Below are 24,367 nucleotides of genomic sequence, written 5' to 3' on the forward strand. Positions count from 1 at the left end.
AACGTGTGAACAGAGCTGAGAAATATCTAGAAGGAAAATTTAATGGGACTTTCATATATATATATACATATATATGAATATGAATATATTTCATCTATTATTATTATATATATAACTGTAAAATTCAGTTACTGGTTTATAACTTTGCTTTTCCTTCCTAGGGTCTAGATGAATAAATATCTTAGTCTACAAATAGGAAGCTATTGACACCATCATATTTATAAAGCTAACAGCCTTTGTTGTAAGGCATCCACCATTTTGGGGAAATTTCAACTTTGGAAAAGTATTGTAGTTAAATACAGAAACATTTTTCTTCTGTATTTAAAGGAAGGAATTGGTTACCTTATGGTAGATAAAACATAATTATTTGGAAACAAGGAATTGTGTCCAGAAGGCATGCTTTACCATAGCAACCTTAACATTGAGTTACAGTATGTCTTTCAGTTTTACAAAGGGTAATTTATCATGGGAAGAATGTGCTGAATATGTCACATTTTACTATCTGCTTATTTAGTTAAATAATCAAGATCTTGACTCTCAAAACAGAATTATTCTCAGTTTTGTCTGTTTTCCTGCTTGCAAGTATAATATGTGTATACTTGATACTTATTTTAAATTTTAAACAGATTGAAAGCAACTAAGTCTAGCTAGCACACATAGGACCTAGAAGCAAAGCCATATTCCAGTTTTCTTCCATGACTTCACAACTGTGTGATTGATGGAGACCCAAACATTTTCTCTGAGATTTACACATATTTTCTCCTAAATTGAGCCATTAAAATTTGAGAACTTAAACAAAGTGTAAATTGAAGAGAATTTGAATTAAAATGTGAGCAAATATATTAAATTTATTCTCATAATTTTTCCTATTTTCCCCATATACTTATATATCTACTATAGTTTAAAGTTTAGTAACTAAATTTTTAGTTTAGAGATATCATTTTTCATCTGTTGTAAGTAAAAATTTTTTTTTCTTCTTTCTGAAGAGCAAGAATGGCAGAAGACGGGCTTTTTTTCTGATTAAAAACATTTGGGCTTTACTTTTCTCAACATGTATTTTTATATACAGCTAGAAATTTGAACAGATTTAGCCACAGGAGATGGCTTACAAGGCCTGAATGAATTGATATTTTCCCCTGAGTAGATGTTCTAGTTTTGTGTAAGTTGATCTGAAAGTGTGTGTCAGATTAGGCCTGTTCTTTTGTATTGCAACGGGGTGCTCTAGCAGAGTTCAAATATATGTAAACTTTTCCCAACACATTATCATAATACTCTTACTTAAAAGCATCATGTGCCTTGATGTTTAAACTCAGTGATAAAAGCATCTGTCTTAGTCTGTTCTGACTGCCATAACAGGGGACCATAGACTCGGTGGCCTGTGTACAACAGGAATTTATTTCTCGTAGTTCTGGAGATGGGGAAGTTCAAGATTAAGACACTGGCAGAAATAGTGTCTCCAGAGGGCCACTTCCTGGTTCATAGATGGCTGTCTTCTCACTGTTTCCTCCCTTGGCAGAAGGGTGAGGGAGCTCTCTGGGATCTCTTTTATAAAAAGTACTAATCCCTTTCATGAGAATTCGACTCTCATGATTTAATCACCTCCCAAAGGTCCTATCACCAAATACCAACACACTGGGCTTGGTTTCAACATGGATTTGAGGGGAGAACACAAGAGTCTATAGAAACAACTAAAGAATATGTTCTTAAATCAGAATTGTACTTTCTGTATGATAGCCTTATTTTGGTGTTTAACATCAAACAAACAAAGTTATAACTTATGTTTATCACTTTCAGAGATGGAATATTGAAATTGAGTGCTGTAGACTAACGAGGAATGATTTCCAGATATTCTTACTTGAAAAGGAAATTGCCATCATTCACCAATTCTAAAGAAACGCTTTAAAAAAAATGGTTTAACATTTTTTGAAAAGTAAAAAAACAAAAACAAAAACAAAAAACTTTATAATCATACACGCCTTTAATATTATTTTCTTTTCTCCTCCCCCCACAAAAGCTGATAATAAATTTATAGTCATTTATAGGCAATGTATCTTTGGCCAGAGGAAATTTGGTATGTGCCATTGTCAACACAAGCCAAATAACATTAGCTACTTTCAGGGTGGGAGAATTGGCACGACCGTTGACAAGGCTAATGGTTGAAAAGATTTATGTATGGTGTTCCTCCTTAATTTGGCCACTATTTTAATTTCACATATCTCACTCAATCATCCATTAGTACTTATTGAGTATCTGTTTTGTGCCAGGCAGTATTCAAGATACCAGAAAGGCAGAGAAGGTGTTTGTCCTCCATAATATGACAGCCAGCAGGCAATGAGGATATGATGTCAGAATTCCTAGAACAGCAATAACCACAAAGGGGTATGAAGGCACAGGACAGGAGATACTGGATTTTCTTCAGAAAGAAGGGAAAAGCTCACAGAAGGAGTAAAATTTGAATTCTGAGATGGATAATGATATTCAAGGTAGAGGAAATAACATCATCAAAAGTATACAGGGTTAAAGGAGCACAAGGGCATGAGAATGTTGTAGAAAGCCAAGACTATCCGGTGTTTGTTGGGGGGAGCAGAGGATGTTTAAGTTTGAAGCTGTGAAGCACATTGTGTGGGTCTTAATAGCCACACCTTCATATTATATGAATATAATATGTGTATATTATATACAGGTAAAAGTGTATGCGTATATGCATACATACATATACATATATTATGACATTTACATATTATAATGACATATATACACACACATGCACACATATAAAAGATGACAGTCTTAGTCCAACATGTTAACTCCCTTGATGGACATGTAACACAAGCCCAATCCATTAACTTCCTAATGGAAATGTCCTTGCTTCAGATAATAAGCAGTCTTTACCTTACATTTATGTAGCATATAACTTGTGTCATTACAAGTTTGTATATTTTTATTTAAAAAATTGAGCATTGAATGACAAAGTAGAATTTATGCAGTTCTAATAGGGTTACTTTTTTTTCCTGCTTCTGTGAGCATTCTTCTGCAGCGGGTTATCATTTATTTGAATTTATAAGTGACATTGACAAACAACAAAACTACATTGATGCTCGTGTGTATTCACTTTTTTTTTAATAGAAACATGCTTTAAAATCTAAATTGAAAAACTTGGAAACATTGCTTTCATTCTATGGAACATTAATTGAAAGTAAAATGTCATCCTAAATGAATCATTGGTATCATTTCTGCTGGTACATTATCTGGAAAGAGTAACTGGAAGAAAAGATACTGTGATACGCATTTTCAAACACTGACAAAAGCATTCTAACTTAGATCAAAACAAGGAAGTCATCGTACTCACTGCATAGAGAGATACCAACTTTTAAAACTGCCCTTAAGGAATTTTATTCCTAGTAAAAAATCCCTGACTTGTTAAAAATTGTGAGATCATGTTTCATGCAAATCCAATAGCGAGCTGCCTCTCTATAAATAGTCATGACTTTGTCCTATTTTAAATGGTTAAACCAGAGATTCTGTGAGATTCGCTGAATTTTGCCTATGGCTACTTTTCTACCATGAAATTCCTGACTTGGATGTTATGTAAAACAAAGCAATTTCACTGTAGTCCTCCTCGGAGGACAGCTCTGATGTATGAAGGAAGCATTGCGCTGTTGCTGCTTCCCTGAGCGAATACAGCAGCAGCCCAGGGAGAAGGGCTTGGCCAGAGAATAGCTGGGTGACCAGTGTAGGGTGTAGGTGTCTGTGGTGGGGTGACTGCTGTCTCAGATCAGCATCCAGCTGACGACCCACAGTCTGAGAACCAGTCAGATGTGACAAATCTCCCCTTGCAATTTGACGGGATGCCCTGCTTGACTTCTTGTAGCCAGAAGAAAAGCAGATTTCAGATTGAGGCCATGTAACTCCATTCAGAGATAAAGCAGGATTTTCTATGCTAATTTGTATTATTTTCCATAGGAAATGAGAATAAAGGAGAAATCCTTTGTTAAATGGGATTTAGCAATAACCCTGTGTTAGGAGCCTTCCTTTTCTCCTTGCCTTCTTGTCTTGAATGCGGGTTTTATATCTGTTGTTTTGGTTTTATGCTTTTTTTTTTAAAAGCATGGCTTCTGTGAGAATTGCCATAAAGCTGTGGCTGGACTACAAAGTACTGGCTGCCAAGTTAGTGGTTCCGTGTGCTGTAATCCTGTTAAGTACCTGTACAATAGTAGAACAGCTGGTGTAGGCTGCAGTCGGTGTGTTAGTGTGCTATGTTGGGACCTGAGATCCATGCAGACAATGAGTCGGGTCAGCTTAGAACAGACCTAAGACCCCTCAGACAGCTGGCCCAGTAACTATACACTAGCCAATCTTGGGAGAGAGACCCGTGGAATAACATTAATTTTCTCCTCTAGCAGACGGTAAGGTAACCGAAGCCAGGTTGATTGTGCTGCCTTGGGAGTTTTACCTAATGATCTTCTGGAAAGCAGGTGCATTGGCAGGGATTTTAAGCTTATGAAAACCCAACTAGTATTACAGAGTAAACCTTTGCTGCTGTGGGGGTTTTATAGGAGTGGGGTGCATTAGTGTTAGATCATTACAAAGCATTTTGCTGACTACTGCAGAATTAATGGCACTTTTATGGCTCGCGGTTAATGACTGTCAAGAAATAAGAGTTTATATCTGTTCAAATTGTAATTTTAAATCAAACTAGCCAGCTGTCAGATGCATCCAGCACAAGAAGACTCCTTCTTGGTAATATTTGGTGTTTCTCTTACATCTATCATATTATTAGACCATTGCTTGCAACCATAATTGTTTTGCATATACTTGATGTAAGTTTTATCATGACAAAAGCAAAGCAAGTTGTCACTTCTAAGAGGCAATTTCCATGTCCCTGGGGAAACTTAGTTTCCTTTAGCATTGAAGTACTTGAAATGAATGCATTTTTTTGAGTACCTGATTTTTTAAAATTTAACCTCAAGAAAACCATAACTTTACTTCTTATATGCAAGGACATCTGATGTGAGCCCTGTCAACACTTCTTCCTTCCCACACTTCTAATTTGCCCATATCTTTACTCATCTTTGTCTTCTGAGAGAAAAACAAATCTTCCTTCAATCAATGCCTGTTGCCTTTATGTGCCTCTGGTCGCATTCACTCTTAGCTCCTCTACATTTGTGTCTCTCTCTCTTCAGCCGCTTCAATCTCTTCTTTTCTGGATTCACTATTTTAAAACAAGCAAATCCTTGCATCATCCTGCTATCTTCCTACAATGTCATTTTAGCCCCCTCTTCTTTTCTTTTTAGCTTCTGGAAGGAATAGTCTTCATATGCTATCAGCACTTCATCACTTACCTCATCCTTGTTCCCTCCCTGTACAGCCTGCTCTGCCTTACTCAAAGCAGCTCTGTCAAAACTACTGATGGATTCTAGTCAATAAATTCAGTGCTCCCTCCACCGCACCCCTGCCTGGAATTCTCAGCCACACGTGAACCTGATGAGCCCATTTTTGAAACTGTATTTCTGTGGCTTCTCCGCTCTCTTGACTCCTCTCTTTCTTCTCTGGTCCTTCCTCTTCCGATTTCTTTCTGAAGGGACATGCAGAGGGTCAGGATTTTTGTTATTGTTGTTTTTCCGTATCTTCTTTAAATGCCCAGCTCACTACCTCTGTTTCAAATACATATTGGTGACTTTCATATCCATATCAGTATCTTTGTTGTGTCTAATAAGTGTTTCAACTCCATGAAGGATGCCTTCATTCTTAAAGTACCTTAGTGTCGCCATACCCAACTCCAGTCCGTTTACATGGGTATGTCTTCCTCCCGACTTCCTTATTTCTATTAATGACACAGCCTTTAGCCCTTAGCCCAGACATCCAGTCTTACAAATGTACTCTCTCTTGATTTCCTCCTACCCCTTTCCAGTCACTTAGCAGGACACCTTTTTTCCCACGTCTGTAGCATTTCTCTCATTTCCTGTGTACACCCCATCTTTCCATTTCTCTTTTCCAAAACAAGACCACTCCCACACTATTGTAAAGGGTTCTATTATTACTATTACTACTGTTGTTAGATTCTCATGTGTTTCTTTCAGTTCAAAACTCCTGAGAAACTAAAATAATGACCTAGATATTGGCACTCCCTTAGAAGTCTTCAGTAGCTCTTCATTACCCACTGCTGAAAAAGCAAATACAGATCCTCCAGACTCTTCACCTGACAAAGTCATGTTCATTTCTCCTGAGAGCGTTCCACCATTTCACCCTGCAGACTGAATACTATGCGGTTCCTTTAATGTCCCCATGCTTTCTTAAGTACTCATCTTTCCTTCACTGTTCCTTCCACTGACCTTTTTCTTCAACTCCTCCATCTCTGCCTGCTAAATATATTCTACCTCATGATATTTTTCTGAGAAATAGTCAAAAATTACCAACAATAAAATACATATACATTTATCACATTCTTATAAGTAAATGATGTATAGAATAGATCTCTCAACTAGCTGATATCCCACAGTGAAAGTATAGTATATCCCTAGTGAGGATTCTGTTTGAATGATTTATTTATTTAATTATTTAAGGTTAGCAGAGTACCCATGTGTATCAATAAATACTTGTTGAATGAATAGATGAATTTAACTGATTGTTTTTAATTAGAATCTCTTGGCTCATTACCTTGGTATTTCTTGGGCCTGACGGAGTTATCAATTTTGTTTTTCTTTGTAATTTTATTCTTACTAATTTGTATGTCATTTTATGTGTTATACCTATGAAAATAGTGAAGCAGGTTTATGATTAAAGCAAAAACTGAAGAGTCAACACAAACATAACTCATGTTCATATTACTTGTTATTATTAGAAGAGGTATTTGTGTATCTACCATTAGGTGACAGAAATTATAAGATATATTCTCAGTCAAATGAGCTGTATGTCATAGGTACCTCACAGGTTATCTGGCATTTTAATTAACTTTTTTTGATTTTCATTATTACAATAAATTTCCAGTAATAAACCCCATTAGAAATCACTACTAGTGTCCAAAATTTTATAAATGTATGCATATACATAAATATATACATACATACAAAATATGCATGTATCTTATTGTGTGGGCCTATGTACACACACACATACTTCAGAAGTTTCTTTTATCAATATGACATTTATCCAAGACATTTACAATATGGTTAGTCAGGCTTCTATCTTCCAGTATCTTACTCCTTTTCATGGATGTTTATTCTGGTTTTCCTAAACTCTTATATCCCAAATTCATTTGCTCAACAATTCCTCTTTGCTGGTTAAAAGTTGGCAACATAGGCTCAACTCTGTCTTTAAATGTGTTGTTGTTGTTGTTGTTTTTGCACTTATTAGCAGCAATCTAAATTAGATCAATCTTTTTTAAAAAAATTTTCTAATGTTTATTTTTGAGAGAGAAAGAGAAATTGCACTGGGGGGGTGGTGGGCAGAGGGAGAGGGAGACAAAGGATCTGAAGCAGGCTCTGTGCTGACAGCAGAGAGCCCAATGTGGGCCTGGAACCCATGAATCATGAGATCATGATGTGAGCCAAAGTCAGTTGCTAAACTAACTGAGACACCCAGGCGCCCCAAGCTAGATAAATCTCTAAGCTTTATTCTAGTAGGACAAGTTTCCCCCCAATTTTGCTGAATGTATGTAATACTATCCCTCTGAAGTTTTGCGTATAATATTGTATACTTAACAGCATACTGCCATGCAGATTTGCCCAATTTCTAGTATTAATTCTATATTCACAAATCCCCGATCAGTTTTTACTTTACCTTGCTATTGGAGTCCCACCTCTGCTATTAACATTCTTAGCTGTTAAGATTTTGAAAGTTAGTAATTGTGAACTGGTCAAATCATTCAGAAAGTGGTATGACTCCTTGGGAGCTAAGATCCGAAAAGGTGGTTTTTTATGAGGAGCAACTTTTTCACGTAATCCTATCAACAATGCCATGAGGCAGAAGCTATTAACTCTATTTCATAAATGAGAATCAAAGCCTAAGAAAGTTCAGCATGGTTTTATAATTCAAATTGTAGAGCTGGGACTTAACCACGTGACTTCTTGATTTTGAAGTCCATGCTATTCCATTACTCTTTCTGTGTTGAAAAGTTCCTTATGCTCTGGAAATTTCTATTCTCTAAACCACATGAAAACTGTTCCATACTGTGACTGGTTTCCTTCAGGCCCCACTTTCCTTTATTTAAAAATAATTCATCACATGAGTAGGAATTGCCTTAATCTACTTATGCTATTTTTGTTTGCTAGAGAGTTGATATCTTAACCCAATTAAGATGTGAAACCCCTCTGAGCATCAGAATTTCTGAAATGGACAAGGTTTTTGCTCCAAGGTATCATTAGCTCTTTATATGGTCATATCGTGCATATATACTTAGATTGCTTGTGTAAAACTGTCCTAATGTTGGATTTATTCTCCCTTCACTCAAAAAAAAAAATACTGTTTATCTCATGGTTAAGTAAATGATCTGATGAAAATCTGAATGGCTTCTAGGAAAACTTGACAGTTCTCATAGTGATATTTCTTAATATCCATTTAATTATCCTAGGTAATGTCATTATGTTTCTTTGCACAGAATTGCTTAAGAGGTCCCTGGAAGCCATCATGACCTGTTATTAAGTCATGATGAGTTGAGCTCTTTCATGCTAACTCCGTTTAAATACATGAACTTACAAGTGTTGTCTTTGAATCTTAGTCATGCTGAGCTATGCTTAGATAGCAAACAGTTTTCAAATTCTTAGTGGTTTCCAAAGTAAAAGTGCATTTCTCCTTTATACAGAGTTGAGTGCAGGTCTGAAAACTTACCTGAATGACTTGCTCCAAGTAGTGAGTCAGGGATCTAGGCTATTTTTACCATGTGACTCCACTATATTGGTGTCTTTTGCTTATAGACATGTGGTGGATACATGTGATCCATTCCCACTGGATTTAATCACTAGACTTATGGGTCCACCTCAGCCTAAGAAGGAGGCTTACACATAGCTGGACTAAAAATAATAATTTTAAGAATTCCAACCTGAAACCATAATTTCTTAGGTTCACCCTTTATTACCACTCCTTTGATACCATAAGCTTTATGAACTTCAATTCCCCTAAGTGCTTTATCATCATTACTTATGGCTTCTTGTGAAATAGATTTCAAATGGCAAAGCAACTAGACTCCAGACAGGTTGAACTTGGGGTCTAGAGATACTGAAAATCAAAGAAAAATAGTATATTTTGGAAGAGTTGATGGAGGGTTCCTGGGTGACTCAGGTAGTTGAGCATCCAGCTTTGGCTTACTTCATGATCTCACGGTTTGTGGGTTCAAGCACTGACAGCTGAGAGCCTGCTCTGTCTCCCTCTATCTCTACCCCTCACCCACTCGTGTGTGCATGTGCTCTCGCTCTCTCTCTCTCTCTCTCTTCCCCCTCCCCCACCCACACACAAATAAATAAACCTTAAAAAATGTTTAATTAAAAAAGTAAGAGTAGATGGATTTTTACTTTTATTCAGATCAATTATGATGCATTATAGAAAATCATCTCATTAACATAGAATCCAATAAGCAGTCCCTTAACTGTCTTTCCCTGGCACCAATACCTTGAACTTGGGCCACTCCAAGTTCCCAGAAGCTAAAACCCAGCCTTCCTACAGGTCTAGTAAAAATTTACTCATCGGTGCAACCTATAGGTAGGACATGTCTGGTGAATTGCAAAAGGAGGCAATGACTCTGATCCAAGCCTGACCCTACCACAGATTTCATTCGTGGTACGCAGGACTAAAGACACTGTACTATGTGAAGTGGGTCCTGCTGCCTTACTTCCAGAAAGAAGTAGTATATCTTCTTAGAAAAGGCAGAATCTTAGAGTTAAGCCCATTTTGATTTAAATCTCAACTTTGCCACTTAGCTATCTGACTTTGATCAAATTACATAATATTCTGAGCCCGAGTTTTTATGTGTGTGAAAAAAAGCCACATAGATCTCATAAAATTTTGTGAGACTTACAGCACCCTTGATATAGAAGGTGCTTTGCAAATGTTAGTTCCCTTTTAAAATTAGTAACAAAGACCTAGTGATCTTCATAATCATATAAGCAGCCATAACAGAAATTTTAGTGATGGGAGTCATTCAAGAGTGCCTGGTTTAACATATTACATCTAAATTTGGGGGAGGAAAAGCGATGCACACATCTGAATTTTCTGTGGATTATTTGAAAATGCATGGTCTCAGGCCTCATCCCCAGTTTGCTGACTCAGAAGCCCTGGGAATGGGGCCTGTGCATGTGTAATTGAAAACAGGCTTCATGAATGATTCAGATGCACACCCCTAGTGAAGTACCACTATAGAGGGTGGCACAGGGCCTGGTAAATAGGAGGTGCTCAGCAAACATTTGTGGAACTCTGGGGGTCCGTTTCTTAGCCAAGTTCCACCCTGCTATAACCATAAAGCTTCTTTCTGCTCTTCCTGCCTTCCAGTCACTATGATATCACCCATTGATTCTCTTAGAGGAATCTGACCCTTCCCAGAGAAAAAGTGGTGTTTCAAAGTATCCATCCAGCCATTTGCAGAAATGTAGACAAAACAGTAATACAACTGTCTACTTTTAAAAATAGCTTCACGACAATGGATTTAGCCACTTCAGCAACACTATAGTGTAAGCTGTGATAATAAGCTAATATTTGTTGAGCATCTACATGGAGTGGACTCTAGGTAAAGTGTGTGTTCTCATAATCCCTCTGTGGTAGGTACTGTGAATATCCCAATTTCACAGTGAGGAAATGGAGGCTCCAAGAGGATGTGTACCTTGTTCAAGTTCATACCGAAAAAGTTTTACAGTGACGTTCAAAAACATTCCTAGGTGACTTCAAAGTCAAAAAGAACTCAGGTGCTCATTCTGATGATTATGGTGTCCTGGGCCAGAATTTGTTTATAGTCTGGCATTCTATATTACTAGCTCACAGAAACTATTGTGGTATTAACATATTGATTTGTAGTGCCAATGTTTTAGGTCACCATATAAACACCATTTTCATGATAGAAAAAGGTGTCAATGAAATGGGGTAGGTCTGAAGACACTAGGGCCACAATAGTAAAGTGATTTTCTAGGACCCTGAAGGTGGCAAAAACTTCAGACCTTGAGCAGTGTATTAAAATAGCTCATCTGTTTGCTTACTATCCCCTTCCCTGCCTTCTTTATCCATATATTTACTTGGTTATATATGCACATAAGTAAACATGCAAGGAAAGAATAGATAACCTAGGCTTTAGAATATCCAAGAAGGATGGGCCAGTTACTACTTCCTGTCATACCACCCTGTGTTAATTCCCTGCATAACCGCTATTATTGCCTGGAAAGTTTATGCAATAATTATCTGTTTATATATTTCTTGCCTTTTCTCATCAGCATTTTCTCCATGAGATCTGGGACTTTGTGTATCTTGACTATCATGATAAACTGAATAGGTAAGCACAGTCCAAGGATAAGGGAGGCATGATCATGTATCCACAATATCAGATAGGAAAGTAGAGACTGGAGACTGTTAAGGTCAAAAAAAGAGAGAAATAGGGTGCATGACTGACATGCAACTCTTGATCTTGGGGTTGTGAATTTGAGCCCAATGTTGGATGGAGAGATTACTTAAAAAAAATCTTTAAAAAAAGATAAATATACCAAAAGACATAAAGTGATGCTAGAAGACTTGTGATCTCTGCACCTAGAGCAGGAATATTCTGTTTTATACTCTCTTTTGCTTATGTGTGTGCCCATGTGTCTGTGTGTCAGAGAGAGAGGGAGAGAGGGATGGAGAGACAAGTCATAGATCAGGGGCCAGAAAATGGGGTAAGAAGGACTTATAAATGTGTGTTTGTAGACAGAGAAAAGCAAAAGCCAAACAGTTGGCTCCTTATACTATTATAAATTTCGATGTTATGAGTCATGAGTGAATGAAGGATCAAGCTGAGAATAAACAGTAACCTAAGCTAGGAGAGTGGTCTGGGAAGGAAGAAAGGAGAGATTAAGCAGTTCAGAATAACAGTGCGTGGCCACTGGATGATAGGAAAGAGCCAAGGCAGACTTGAGTACCTGCTGATAGTCAGCCCATTCTTTGATGTGGACCACATGTAGAGTAATCTTCGTTGAAGAGCATTATGACTTATGTTTTGGTAAATTGAATTTAATGTGCTATGGCCAGCCCAAATGTTAATGTAGGAGTCAAGGAATAAGTAGGTCTGAAGCTTAGGAGAGAAATTAAAACTGGGGATTTAAGTTTGAGAGTCATCTGGTGCGCCTGGGTGACTCAGTCGGTTAAGCCTCCAACTTCGGCTCAGGTCATGATCTCATGGTTCATGAGTTCAAGCCCCGTGTTGGGCTCTGTGCTGACAGCTCAGAGCCTGGATCCTGCTTCAGATTCTGTGTCTCCCTTTCTCCCTGTTCCTCTCCTCCTCACAGTCTGTCTCACTGTCTCTCTCTCAGAAAGAGAGAGAGAGAGAGAGAGAGAGAGAGGAAGGAAGGAAGGAAGGAAGGAAGGAAGGAAGGAAGGAAGGAAGAAAGGAAGGGAGGGAGGGAGGGAGGGAGGGTAAGTAAATAAATTTGGGAGTCATCAGCAAATCTATACCTTCACTTTTCTCAAAATCACCAAATTTACCTGTCTTATGTAACTCTCAATGATTATTCTTTAGTATGGAGATATGACTGCCCTACTATCAATGCATATATTCCCTACTATAATAAATATTAAGACAGAGAAATATTCTACAGTTATCAGTACATATTCAGTGCAGCATTACGCCATCACCAGTGGAGTGGAGTAAGGTTATGAAATTGCTTAGATTTATTCAATCTATTTTAGGCAGCCATGCTTGAGGACGCAACTTAGAACCTGGGAGTTAATTTTAGACTCCACTTCTGGTCCTCAGGGAAACTCTTACATCTCGGTATGCTACAGGCATCACCAGAATGTCTTTTTCTAGCCATCTAGGAATTTGTCATAATGATGACTATCTCCGAGTGACAGGCAATAAAAAATACCACTTAAACAGTGGATCTAGACTGCTTGGTTTGAGTCCTGGATCCTCAATTTACTACTCATGTAACCCATCTACAACCCATGTTAGGAGATATTAATAATACCTGCCTCAGAGAGTTGATATGAAGACTAAATGAAATTAATAACATATGGTGCTAGAACAATGCCTGGTGTAGAAAAAATACTAAGAGTTAGTTCATGTTTTCAAAAATATTTCAGAATTATCACCATACTCTACTCATAGTACTGTTTAATAAATGCTGGCCAAATGGAAGTATTCAATAAGCATTTACTAGACTACTTCTGTAAAACTAAAGGTGGTGTTGGTAGTGTTTTAAGGAAACCCTAAATCAAGTAAATAAAAGAAATACCAAATAAAGAAAGCCAGTATTATCCTGGGTTAGATTAATAGCCTTTAAAATTCCTCAAATAAATAATATTATACTACCTATTTCATAATTGTATAAGTCTTGCTTCAGATGCTATCACTGGGTTCTTGTACACTTATGTCCACATTATTTATACATTATCCATCAAAATAAATAAATAGGACATCAGGGTTATTACTCTAAATATATTACATTACATTCTTTACACAGAAAAGAAATGGGTATGTGTGTATCACATTTACAAAATGGGTACTTCCTGTGCCAATTTCTTTTATATAAAGAATGGGGAAACAAACAGCCTTGGGGAAGTTGTTGAATGACCAACATGAAGTGAACACTAGCAAATGATGTGGACAGAATATGACTATAAAATTTTAATTGAATTTCAAATAATGTAATAGAGATTTATTTTGACTGGAAAACTATGAAGAGATAACCTCAAAATCTGAAATAGAGATTATTATCATTATCATATTACTTGTATGATGACTAGTGGCCAGTATGTCATTGGGCACATAGTAGGTGCCGGGTGTCCTTGATACATATGATCATCACAAAAACTGCATCCCTTGTGAAAGTTGTTTGGTAAGTACTATTACTATCCTCGTTTTGGAGATGGGTAACCAAGAAACAGGCAAGATAGGCAGAAACAAATCATTAATTATCCGACATCACATAGATAAAATTAGGGCAACTAGAACTTGCAGGGCAGAATGACCCTAGATCCCATGCTGAACCAGCACACCAGTATGGACAAAATGCCTCACAGTTTATGAATCCCTTCTCCTGTATTTTGTCACATTTCATCTTCACAGTCAGCCTGTGGGGTGAGCATTATGTCACAGTGAGTAAGTTGCACAAAGCCATCCAGTTAATTGTGACAAGGCTCAAATGGGAAGCCTAGTCCTCTTCCTCACAATCCATACCTTTACTTTCCACTGGAGTCTCATCTCATAACTTGACAGTTCCTAGGAGTTCATGCGTTGGTAAAGCACTCTTAATTCTGGAAGCCACAATTGTAGATGCAAGATGAACATGATCAACTAGCAAATACAATGTGAAACAGATTCTGGGTTATACACTGATGTGGTGAGCTATAACGAAGCAAGTGGATAGATACTATCAGTGGGAGCATTTTTGTAAACTCATGATAGTAAGTAGTTGATATTGCACAGTGTTGTGAATAAACACTGGGTTAAATCAAAGGGCAAAGGCCCTAGGTCTCCTGGCATTGGAAAGTTCAACATCTAATGATTTCTTCACTAATAAATAAGGGATAATATCTGACATATTTACTTCAGAAAACACTGTGAAAATCATGTAAAGGGATGTATAATTCCAGACACCTGGCATTCATATACCATCAGCATATGATCAGTGCCTAATAAATAGTGTGTGTGTTCAGTAAATGAATACATGACTTGTATGTGGAGCAGCATATAACTTTAAATATGTATATAATATATACATAAAAATACACAAATAATTGTTAAAACACATATAATTATACCTCATTTATTTGTATACCTGTCACAGACATTTTTTATTTCACAGACTCAGTTTTATGTTTATAAAATTGAACCAATTTAAATACAGCTTATGCTTATGGTTCTTCAGCCCTTCGACTTAATCTTCTTGAATTAGGGGAAGAAATATTACCTACCAATTAGGTATAGACACAAATACAAAATTATGTCACTTTGCCAGAACCAGGTCTGTTTTAATCTACTGTTCACATTCATTCATTCAGTATTCCGTTATTGAAAACCTGCAATGTGAGAGACATCGTGCTAGGAGTTTCAGGAGGTCAAAGGTCAAGTGACCGCTTTGTCCCAGTTTGCCTGGGACTTATGTTACTGCTCCCTCCACATGTTTTATAGTCTAACCAGAGGTGTAAAGCATGTATATAAAAATGATGTAGACTAGAAATGGTGTGTATCTTGAGATGGGTATGGTTAAAATCCACTGAGCATTCAGAAGTTGAAGAGATCACTACTTCAACTTCATGAGGCCAGAGAGGAGAGGACATTTAAACTGGATCAGAAAGTGTCACCAGATTGATTTATGGAGTCTCTGAAGAATACACAACCTGAGGTACAATCTGTAGAAAAGGTAAGAAGATGGGGACCTGTACATAGCAGTTCAGCTTTCCTGGAGCTTAAAAAGAGAAGTGTGCACCCAAGTGACCATTTGGCCCAGGACTGAGGGGTTCTGGGATATGGAATTTTGAGTGGTAAATCCAGAAAAATCCTGGGCAAGCCAGGATGAGTTGCTCAACCTATTGTGCGCTCAAGTATAGTGCTAATGATGGGTTCTCAAGGGGTATTAGTAAGTGAACATATTTAGCTGTCACCTATTTTTAAAAAGTCAGTACTTCGATAAAGTTTTATTTTAGTTTATTTATTTATCTAAATCATGATGAAGTGATTTTTCAACCAGAAATAATCACTTGCCTTATTTTTGGCTAGATCCAGTTTTTTAGAAGTCTCTCTCTTCGTTACTTTGAAATGCTGCTCCCCATGTCCTCAGTCATCAGGGTCACGTAAAGAAATATTGATGTAGTTTTAGCTTCCTCTGCAAGAGAGGTTGCTCAGCAAATTAGTTGTTGAATTCAGCCACAGGGTTTGTAATTGGAGAACTGAGTTCAGATCTCCTTACTCAGTTTGACCTTGGGTAAGTCGCTGTCTCTCTGAGCCTCAGGTTCTTCATCTTTGTGATTGCATATGAGATATTAAACCTTAGAAAATGTTAGGCGGCTAAGTGTCTACTCAAAAGTGCCCAAGCATTCCCTAAAATGAATGCAGGGTTTTTGTCACCCAAAATGATGCACATACCTAAAAATACAGTTTAGTAATGCCTTTTTAAAAATGTCATTGAAGGCTCTTTTAATCTGTAGACTTTCTCTCCATCCTATCTCCCCTCCCTCTGCCTCTCCCTCTCAAAACAAAAATTGGAATATGTACCCATGTCAAGTTGCTAACACTATGAATTTGGCTGATTGCATCTCCGTGGTATAGTTTAATATACTTCTCTATTCTCTGCATTCCCTGTAATTTACTCACGTTTGGAAAGGCTCTTTCAAGAGCGGTGTCATTTTCTTCTATCAGGTTGTGTGTGTGTGTGTGTGTGTGATGTTAGCAGCCATTAATTCTCAGTATCTAGTTTAAGGATTTCTGGCATGGGTATGTTCTATCATTCCTTCTTCATTTATTCACTGGAATAATTCTGTAAGAGAAACTCTCATCTATTCTTTAATTACTCAGTGTTACCATCTATATAGGAAAAGCAAGAAGAATGCTAGATTCCTTCCTTACATTTACCTCTGATTTAGCCCTCTTATATGCCCGTCTAGATCCTGAGGAACATGTGTCCAATTTTGTATGCCACCACACATTGGGGGAATAAACTAACACAAATTAAAGGCAATAATAAGTATATTTTGAAATACATACGCAACAAATGTTTTTGATGAATTTTTTTGCACAGATACTTGGAAAGGTGATCATCTATTCTCTGCGTATTTTTAAGCTATAACATCCCATATTATTACCACCCAAGAAGATAGTATTTAATCCATTTGTATTTTTAAAACATTGTTCGGATTAACTCATTTGCCCCTATGTACTTCTGACTTTATATTCTAACACAAAATTTTACAGTGTAGTCATTGGAAAACCTAAAGCCTCACATGCTAATGAAATTCAGGGAACTTTGGAATTATGAATTCCCTTTTTCTCCAATTCTGTGGAATGAGCCCATTAATAGCAGAAGATGGAATCCTTCCAGAGTCTATGGGCCACGGGCAGCATGTGATAAATGATTAAAGAAGCTACCTCTGCTTCCTGAAATAGAAACAATAGAACAGGGGCACCAGTAATGAATAAAGCAAATGGCCAGGAGAAATTGCTGAATGAATAACTTCAATTTGAAATCACTGACTTCACTGGAATGCTCATTCTTTACTGTCTGGTGACTGAGAAAATATTTTTTAGACTTATAATTGTTTCTCTTTTCTTTAAAAGTGAACTACAAAGTATTGTGAGAAGAAAGCTGCAACAAGCAACGGTAGCTTTAATAATTAGGTTTCCTACTTAGCTTTCAAAACCTGTCTCATGAAGAAGTTTTATAAGTAGAAAAAGCAAACACTTTCACTAATGAATAGGTGAACCATCCTTGCCTTACTGCATTCTAATTCCTTTTAAAGCACAGAATTTAAACATCTGAATATCATTTAACTCTTTCACAGTTGAGCAATACAGAATCCTCCAAAGAAATAGGCAGTGCTCACTTTAAGGATGTGAACTGCAGTGGAAGAACACTTCCTTGGAAGTAGTGATAGAGGCTCAGAGAAAAGTAGCATTTTTTAAAGCATCAAATATATATATTTTTACCGCTGCACCTAAGGAAGATGGCTTCTGCTTGTTGCCCCCCAGTGATGCCCATAACGGTCCTTTGAGATACCTCCTTGAAAACATTCTTTCTGTAATGGGATCAACATAATTAATATCTGCTACAAGTGGTTGCTGATTTTCAGGAAGTCCTGGTGAACTTTGTTCGTATGCAGTGTTCCCAATTATGATACCACTTTCATGTAGGTCTCTCAGCTTGGCTTCCATCCAGGCTGTTAGGTGAAATTAGGCCCAGAAAATCGGATTATTACATCCCAAGGGAAAGGACTGATAAGCAGCAGATGATTGCTCATCTCCTTGCTACTTGCTGGTGTTGAGGTGTTACTAGTTGCAAAGCCAATTTGTTAACAATTAGTACTCATTAGAATCATTTCCTGTTATCGATTCTAAACATTTGACAAAGCGCTTTTAGGAAATTGGACCCCAAAAAGTAGCTACACACAAGTGACGAGCAATTAAAAATCTTCAAGATCCAATGTAATTCCAAACCAGAGTCATCAGTTTCCAAGTAATTATTTTTGCTTTGGAACCCACCTGCTATCCTGTCCAGTTTAAAGATGTGCTGGAACAAGGACATACTTCTTAATTAGCAGAGGTTGTGGGTAAGTCAGAATAGGAACAAAAGGGATTTTCTCTTATTACCCGCTTTAGCTGTTTCTAGTATATCTTTAAGGGACAAAAATTGCCAGCTTGCAATACAATATATGTATTTGTGAGAGTGTGAAATTAAATGTATTACTTCTATTATCTAAACATCCAAGCTTAGTTTTTAAAAGTCTGTGTTCACCTTTGTACATTATGAACTCTAAATATAGAATCATAAATGGAGTCATTGTGCATTACATTACAATTTAAATATTGCCAGTGTCAGCTTTCTGAAATATTATATATGACTTTAATAAAATTAGCATAAATACCATATGCATTTGAATTTTTTTTCTTAGAAAAGGCATTGTATTCATCTGATTTTTAAATATAGACCCACATGCTTTATAGTGCTACAAATTCATATTCAATAGATATGCCTTTATTACCTAATTAAAATATTTATTATCTGTACAAGTATTATCTCTTAATACTTGCTTAAATTTTCTTTACTTAGACTAAGAAAATATGCCTTATTTCCTCTGTGATAGGTAATGGTCTTTACACTTTTTTTTTTTTTTTGGTAGGATCAGAATTAAAACTGAATGTTAGCCCCCATCTTCTGTTCCTTTGCCACATCACTCCCTAAATTTTCCTTTGCTTCTGTGTTTATTTTGTGAATGCAAATAATCGCTCCTCTTCATCCTCCCCTAGACTTACTAAGTGCTGAAAATATTTCTCCTCATTGTTGCAAAACGTAGAGATGTGAACTAAGTGTATTTCTGTTTCTGAATTTCTTATTCCCATATTAAAACCTTACATCAACAGAGAAATTAAGTGTATGTTCTTTTTTGAAACGCCCTATGCTCATCCCTGTATCCTTAATAAACAGAGATGGTATTGACACAAGTGAATTTTGTTTAACCACACTACATTTGCTTCTTAATTAGTGAATATTCATCTGTCATCAGCAGCAGCTATGACACCCCTCCCTGCTAACATGTTCTGTCATAAATAATCAATGAGGCACTATTAATATTCATGAGCTGGAATCTGTGTAGTCATGTGCACTGATGCAGAGACAGGGGGAGTGTTGCCATGAACTGACTGGAAACTCTGTGTGTGTATCCGCGAGTGCGAGATACTTAGGGAAAGCGAAGAGCATGCTGCCGCGCACCACCCTGGCTTGTGCTTCCTGCTAACAGCGGTTTGTCTGTGTTTCTGGGCTGAAGTGACTGATGAAAAACAGTAGTCAAGTCTGGAGGGTGATTCCCTTTCAGTTCACTTGCCTTTCAGTTCTGGGGAAATTAGAAGATTTGCTCTCTGTCTCTGCTTCTTAGAATGGGCTGCAATTTGTGCACTTTTCAGAAAAGAGAGGAACACTACAAACTGCTGTATGAAGTTTCCCAGGTGAGTGCAGGGTCTGAGACCAGCAACTAAACAAGCCAGGCTTTGTGTTTGTCTGAAAGATGGTAAATGAATTGTGGCTAGCTTTATTTTTTCCTTTCAGTAGATTTCAGGATTGAGGGCAGACTTGCTCGTTGGGGGCTTTTTATTTTGGTTTTGGGTAGCAGTTTTCAGCTTCCTTGCCACTCCCCCTTCAGATGACTTCCTGTGGGATTCTTTTTAACATTTTTTTTTTGTGTCTACTGCCAAGATGTCAGTCAAGTAAAAGGAGTAACACTGAGATCCAAAATGTCAGTCAAGTATAAGGAGTAACACTGTAATATTTTGAGACACCTCTTTCATTTTGAAATAGTGTTGACATTTGAAAATCAAATGTATCATTGGTACATTAATATTGGGATTTAATAGGTCTATGATCTCAGTTATTTTGAATAGACAGGAAAAGTTTCTTGCAAAATCTTGTTAGCCAGAGGAATTATTTGGTAATTAGGAATTTTTGCTTTGGTTTAAGAGGAAGACCTGGTGTTATATGAGAAAAAAAAAAAAAAAAATATATATATATATATATATATATATATATATATATATATGCATGCCTTGGCTTAAAAAAGAGATAAAGGGATTTTCTTATCACCTGTTCTTAGATTCTTTTTGTGTGTTTTTGTATGTTTTGTACTAAAAATTAATTTCGGGAGCTTATTACAGTATCTGTGGTCTTAGGGAAAGTGTGTAAATTCAATTGTCTTTTAGTGTATATCTGAGGGCTTTTCAGAATAAAAATAAAAACTACATCCCTAGCCTTCATAGTTTTCACAGAATTCCATTAATTCACCATTTTATCTAAACAGGTTTCCCTGGGGTGTCTGCTCAAGTCCAAATTTGTTGTTTGGCAAAATAAAGTTTATTCTTTCCTTCTCCCGGTTTGTCCCAGATGTGACACACCACTACTTTTGTTTTTAGACAGTATTGTTGATGAAAGACAACGTTTGGGATGTTGGTGGTCTGTGGGCACAGCAGTAGCCCAGTGCCCACTGCCTACTCGTTCCCTCAGATTTCCCCCTGACGTGATTCATTTCACAGTGGGCTAATTACAAAGTGGATTTGCTACACATGAAACGGCCTGCTCAGTTGCAATGTTAATGCACATTTTCATGGTAATGTGATCAGAGGCTCATTAGCCAGTTTCCAAAATGATCCTCTGCATTAATTAAATATAAAAATGACTCCTTTATCACCATAGAGAGGAAAAAGAAGATTAACATTGTTAATTACACTAGGGGCAATACCTTTTGCTTAATTTTTTTTTTTTTTTTGCTACAAACTTGCAAGGATGGGCTAAAATAATGTTCATTTCCTAGATAAGCTCTCATCCACTTTGCCTCATGAAAACAGTCTCTAGGTGGAACACTTTCCTTTAGTTTGGTTTGTTGGAGTTTGAGTTCTAGTGTTGATTTTCTTTGGGTAGTGGGAGAGCAGGGGAGTGGATTAATCAATCTATTTTTTTTTCTCTGAATTACTAAATTGATATAAAAGTATAATATGGAGGAAGTGGTAGGTGTCATCCTCCCTGATTATAGCTAGGTTAAGCTGTTTGCATTCTGCTAAGAAATCAAGCAGGATTGCTGCATCCAGGAAGGGACTACTGTGTTTGTTGAGGAGCAAGAGTCTTTGTTGTGGATTTTTAAAATGCTTGTCTGTGAGTTTTGTCTTTAAGTGCTTCCTCAGTCTTGAGAAAAATGGATAAGCCATACTCTTTAATGCCTCCACCTATACTTCTCTATATATTTATTTTATTTCTCTACTCCTGAGTTGTAGTACTTACGATCTTTAATAAAGGAGGTTAAAAATGAAGTATTAGCTTCCATTTAACTGGCTTTTATTAGATAAGTTAAAACCCCAGCTTAAAGGTCTTGCATGCGTTTTCCAAGGGGAGCCCTCCTACAGTTTGTCCCCAGCTTTGCGTTCTGTTTTATTGAGTTAATGGAATAGATAAGATATCAAAGGAAACCAGTGATAGGCTCATATAATACACTGGAGCCCGTGTGGTGCTGCAAACTAGTTTCTATTTTTATTTGGAGGAGAGGCAGCTCAGAGCACACATCAAAGTGAGCGTGTTCTTAACCAGGTGTTCAGGGGGGCACATAGCTGCCCGCATAAGAGAGGGTACTATTTACAAGAGTGACTTGAGATTGGAAGCCAGAGTATTTCTTACTGGTATATTAAAATGAATGAACTCACACAAACATTAACACCTGATTCTCCAAATCACATGTATTTATAGACTTTGTAATTCTCAGATCACTTACCTGTTTGTTTCTTTTGTTACTATCTCTTAAAAGCTAAGACAAATTAAGGTTACCAGGAGATGTGGAAATTTAAGATTAGTGGTAAATACTACACACATGGCCATGAGCAAAATATTTATGTCTCTGTAATGGAATCATTATGATATTGGACCTTCCACATTTTCTTTCTGTATTTAGCGATCTGATAATATGGGCCAGTTTTCAGGTGTAGAACTGCAGTAAACAAAAGCAAATGTGCCCACTGAAGAGTCTAGGGAAACAGAATGATGTGCTTAGGTGTGAAATGAGGTCAAGTTTAGATTTTGTTGATATTTTTTGTTCTTATAGAGAAGCTAAGACTTTCAATTGGCAGAAGAGAGGGAGTGTCATTTCAAGAAAATTATTTTCAGCTGGGGCTGGGCCAATCAGGCTCTAGTATGAACACAGATGGGAAGAATCTAGGATTTGGGTAGATCCAGTAATCACACGCAGCAATTTCCATGCATCTTTATATATCTATTAACTTTTATATGTGCCTGGGACATCGTTGTTATCTGAAGTGACTTATTTTTTTTTTCAAAATAGGTTATTTATTAACCTCTTAAGAATTAATAAATGAGTAATTTGAACAGTGCCCTTCTAGGGACATGAACCAAATTGCCTCTTCCATATTAATCTGATCAAATAGCCCTCCTGGACCAAGAGAGCTTCAACAGCTTGTCAGTCATTTCTGAGCTAATGACAGATTTATCTCTGAGTGAGATTGTAGGATAATACCTAAATCTATTGACTTCTTAGTTTGATTTTTCATACATAAATCCAATGTAACTTTTTGAGTGATTAAATAATAGAAATTATCAATGGGGTGTTAATTGGCATTGAATAACATGTTCAAAATGTGAGCAAATATTTAAAAGCTCATACAGTTAACATGGAACTGTTTATAGGATTTCGTTAAGATCTTTTAATGTGATGTGCGAGATTCTTCTCTTACTCACTTGCCAAATTAGAGAAAATAAATTGCCTTCAGTCTCCGGAAAACCACAAGTAGATACTGTTGCATGACACAGAGTTGATTTATTCATTTGACTGTTTTGGTGCAGCTCAAAGGTCTCCCCCACAGCCTGCATCCATGAATTAGCAACATGCGCTGAAACATAAGCTTGAAAGTAACAATATTGACAGCCAGTGATAGTGACCCTTTACTACTAAGTACCGAGCTAAGCACTTTTTTCCTAAGCAGTGTCTTACTTAATCTTCACAAAACCCAATAAGGAGTTTTAGGATTGCTTCTCATAATTTAAAAATATGTTAAAGTGTCCTTTACCCTATATTGAGTTTCTTAAATCTCATTTACTCTCTCTAATTACTGTCCTGTATCCCTCAGAAATGTATTTTGTCACATGTTATGTAAACACAACTCATAATGTCTTCACCTCTTTGCCCAGACTTCATCCCATCCCCACATTCCTTACCACCAGGGAAGGACTCACTGCCATTGCTATCAATAAAACACAAAAACACTGAATTAAAATGGCACTTCTGTTTTCTTCATGCACACAGTGACTCTGTGGTCATTTTACTTCTGCACATTCCCCAGCATCAATTCAAGCCTTCCCATAATCACGCTTTCTTTTATTAACTCTCTCTAATACTGTGGTAAGAACTTTCCAAGTTAGAATTTGTCAGGAATGCTAGTCGACCCTAATGACTATTACTGGAATATTGCTAGGAAGCACCAATGACTCCCAGTTCCTATAAAATAAGGTACAACTTCTCTTATTCCAATATATTCAAGGACCTCTCGAGCCCATCCCAGGTTCTTTCCCATATTTCTCTCCTTCCCATAATTCAATTTATAAACCCTCCAGACCAGTCTTTTTGCTTTTTTCATTAAATCATCTTTCCAGCTCAGATCCTTACAACTTAGTGCTTTCTCTTCAGCTTCAATGGAACTCACCCTATCTCCACTATTTCCTTCCATCACTAGCTGTACAGACCCTGATTCTTTGGCTCAAATATTTTGAGTCAAGAGTTTTTTGCAATTCGTTGTTTTGTTTTTTAATTTTTTGAATGTTTATTTTTTACAGAGAGAGAGAGAGACAACATGAGCAGGAAAGGGACAGAGAGAGAGGGAGACACAGAATCTGAAGCAGGCTCCAGGCTCTGAGCTGTCAGCACAGAGCCCGACACAGGGCTCAAACTCACGGACCGTGAGATCATGACCTGAGCCGAAGTCAGATGCTCAACCAACTGAGCTACC

The 24,367-nt window shown here is 37.1% G+C and overlaps 1 protein-coding gene across 2 annotated transcripts in view; it reads left to right on the forward strand.

Moving 5' to 3' along the window:
* The window catches only part of PDZRN4 (PDZ domain containing ring finger 4), a 367,762-nt gene that overhangs the window by 209,174 nt on the left and 134,221 nt on the right, over positions 1-24,367 (forward strand). Inside the window, exon 1 of one of the 2 annotated variants that reach the window (XM_047067078.1) lies at positions 19,754-19,822. The exons of the other annotated variant lie outside the window; for it this stretch is intronic. Coding sequence (XP_046923034.1) covers positions 19,754-19,822 — 69 coding nt within the window. Of the gene's footprint in view, positions 1-19,753; positions 19,823-24,367 lie in introns of those variants that run through there. 2 annotated transcript variants of the gene reach the window in all.

Source organism: Lynx rufus, unplaced genomic scaffold, assembly GCF_022079265.1.
Source record: "Lynx rufus isolate CCGP_SWC_20201006 ecotype Redwood Valley unplaced genomic scaffold, mLynRuf1.p SCAF_7, whole genome shotgun sequence".
NCBI lineage: Eukaryota > Metazoa > Chordata > Mammalia > Carnivora > Felidae > Lynx > Lynx rufus.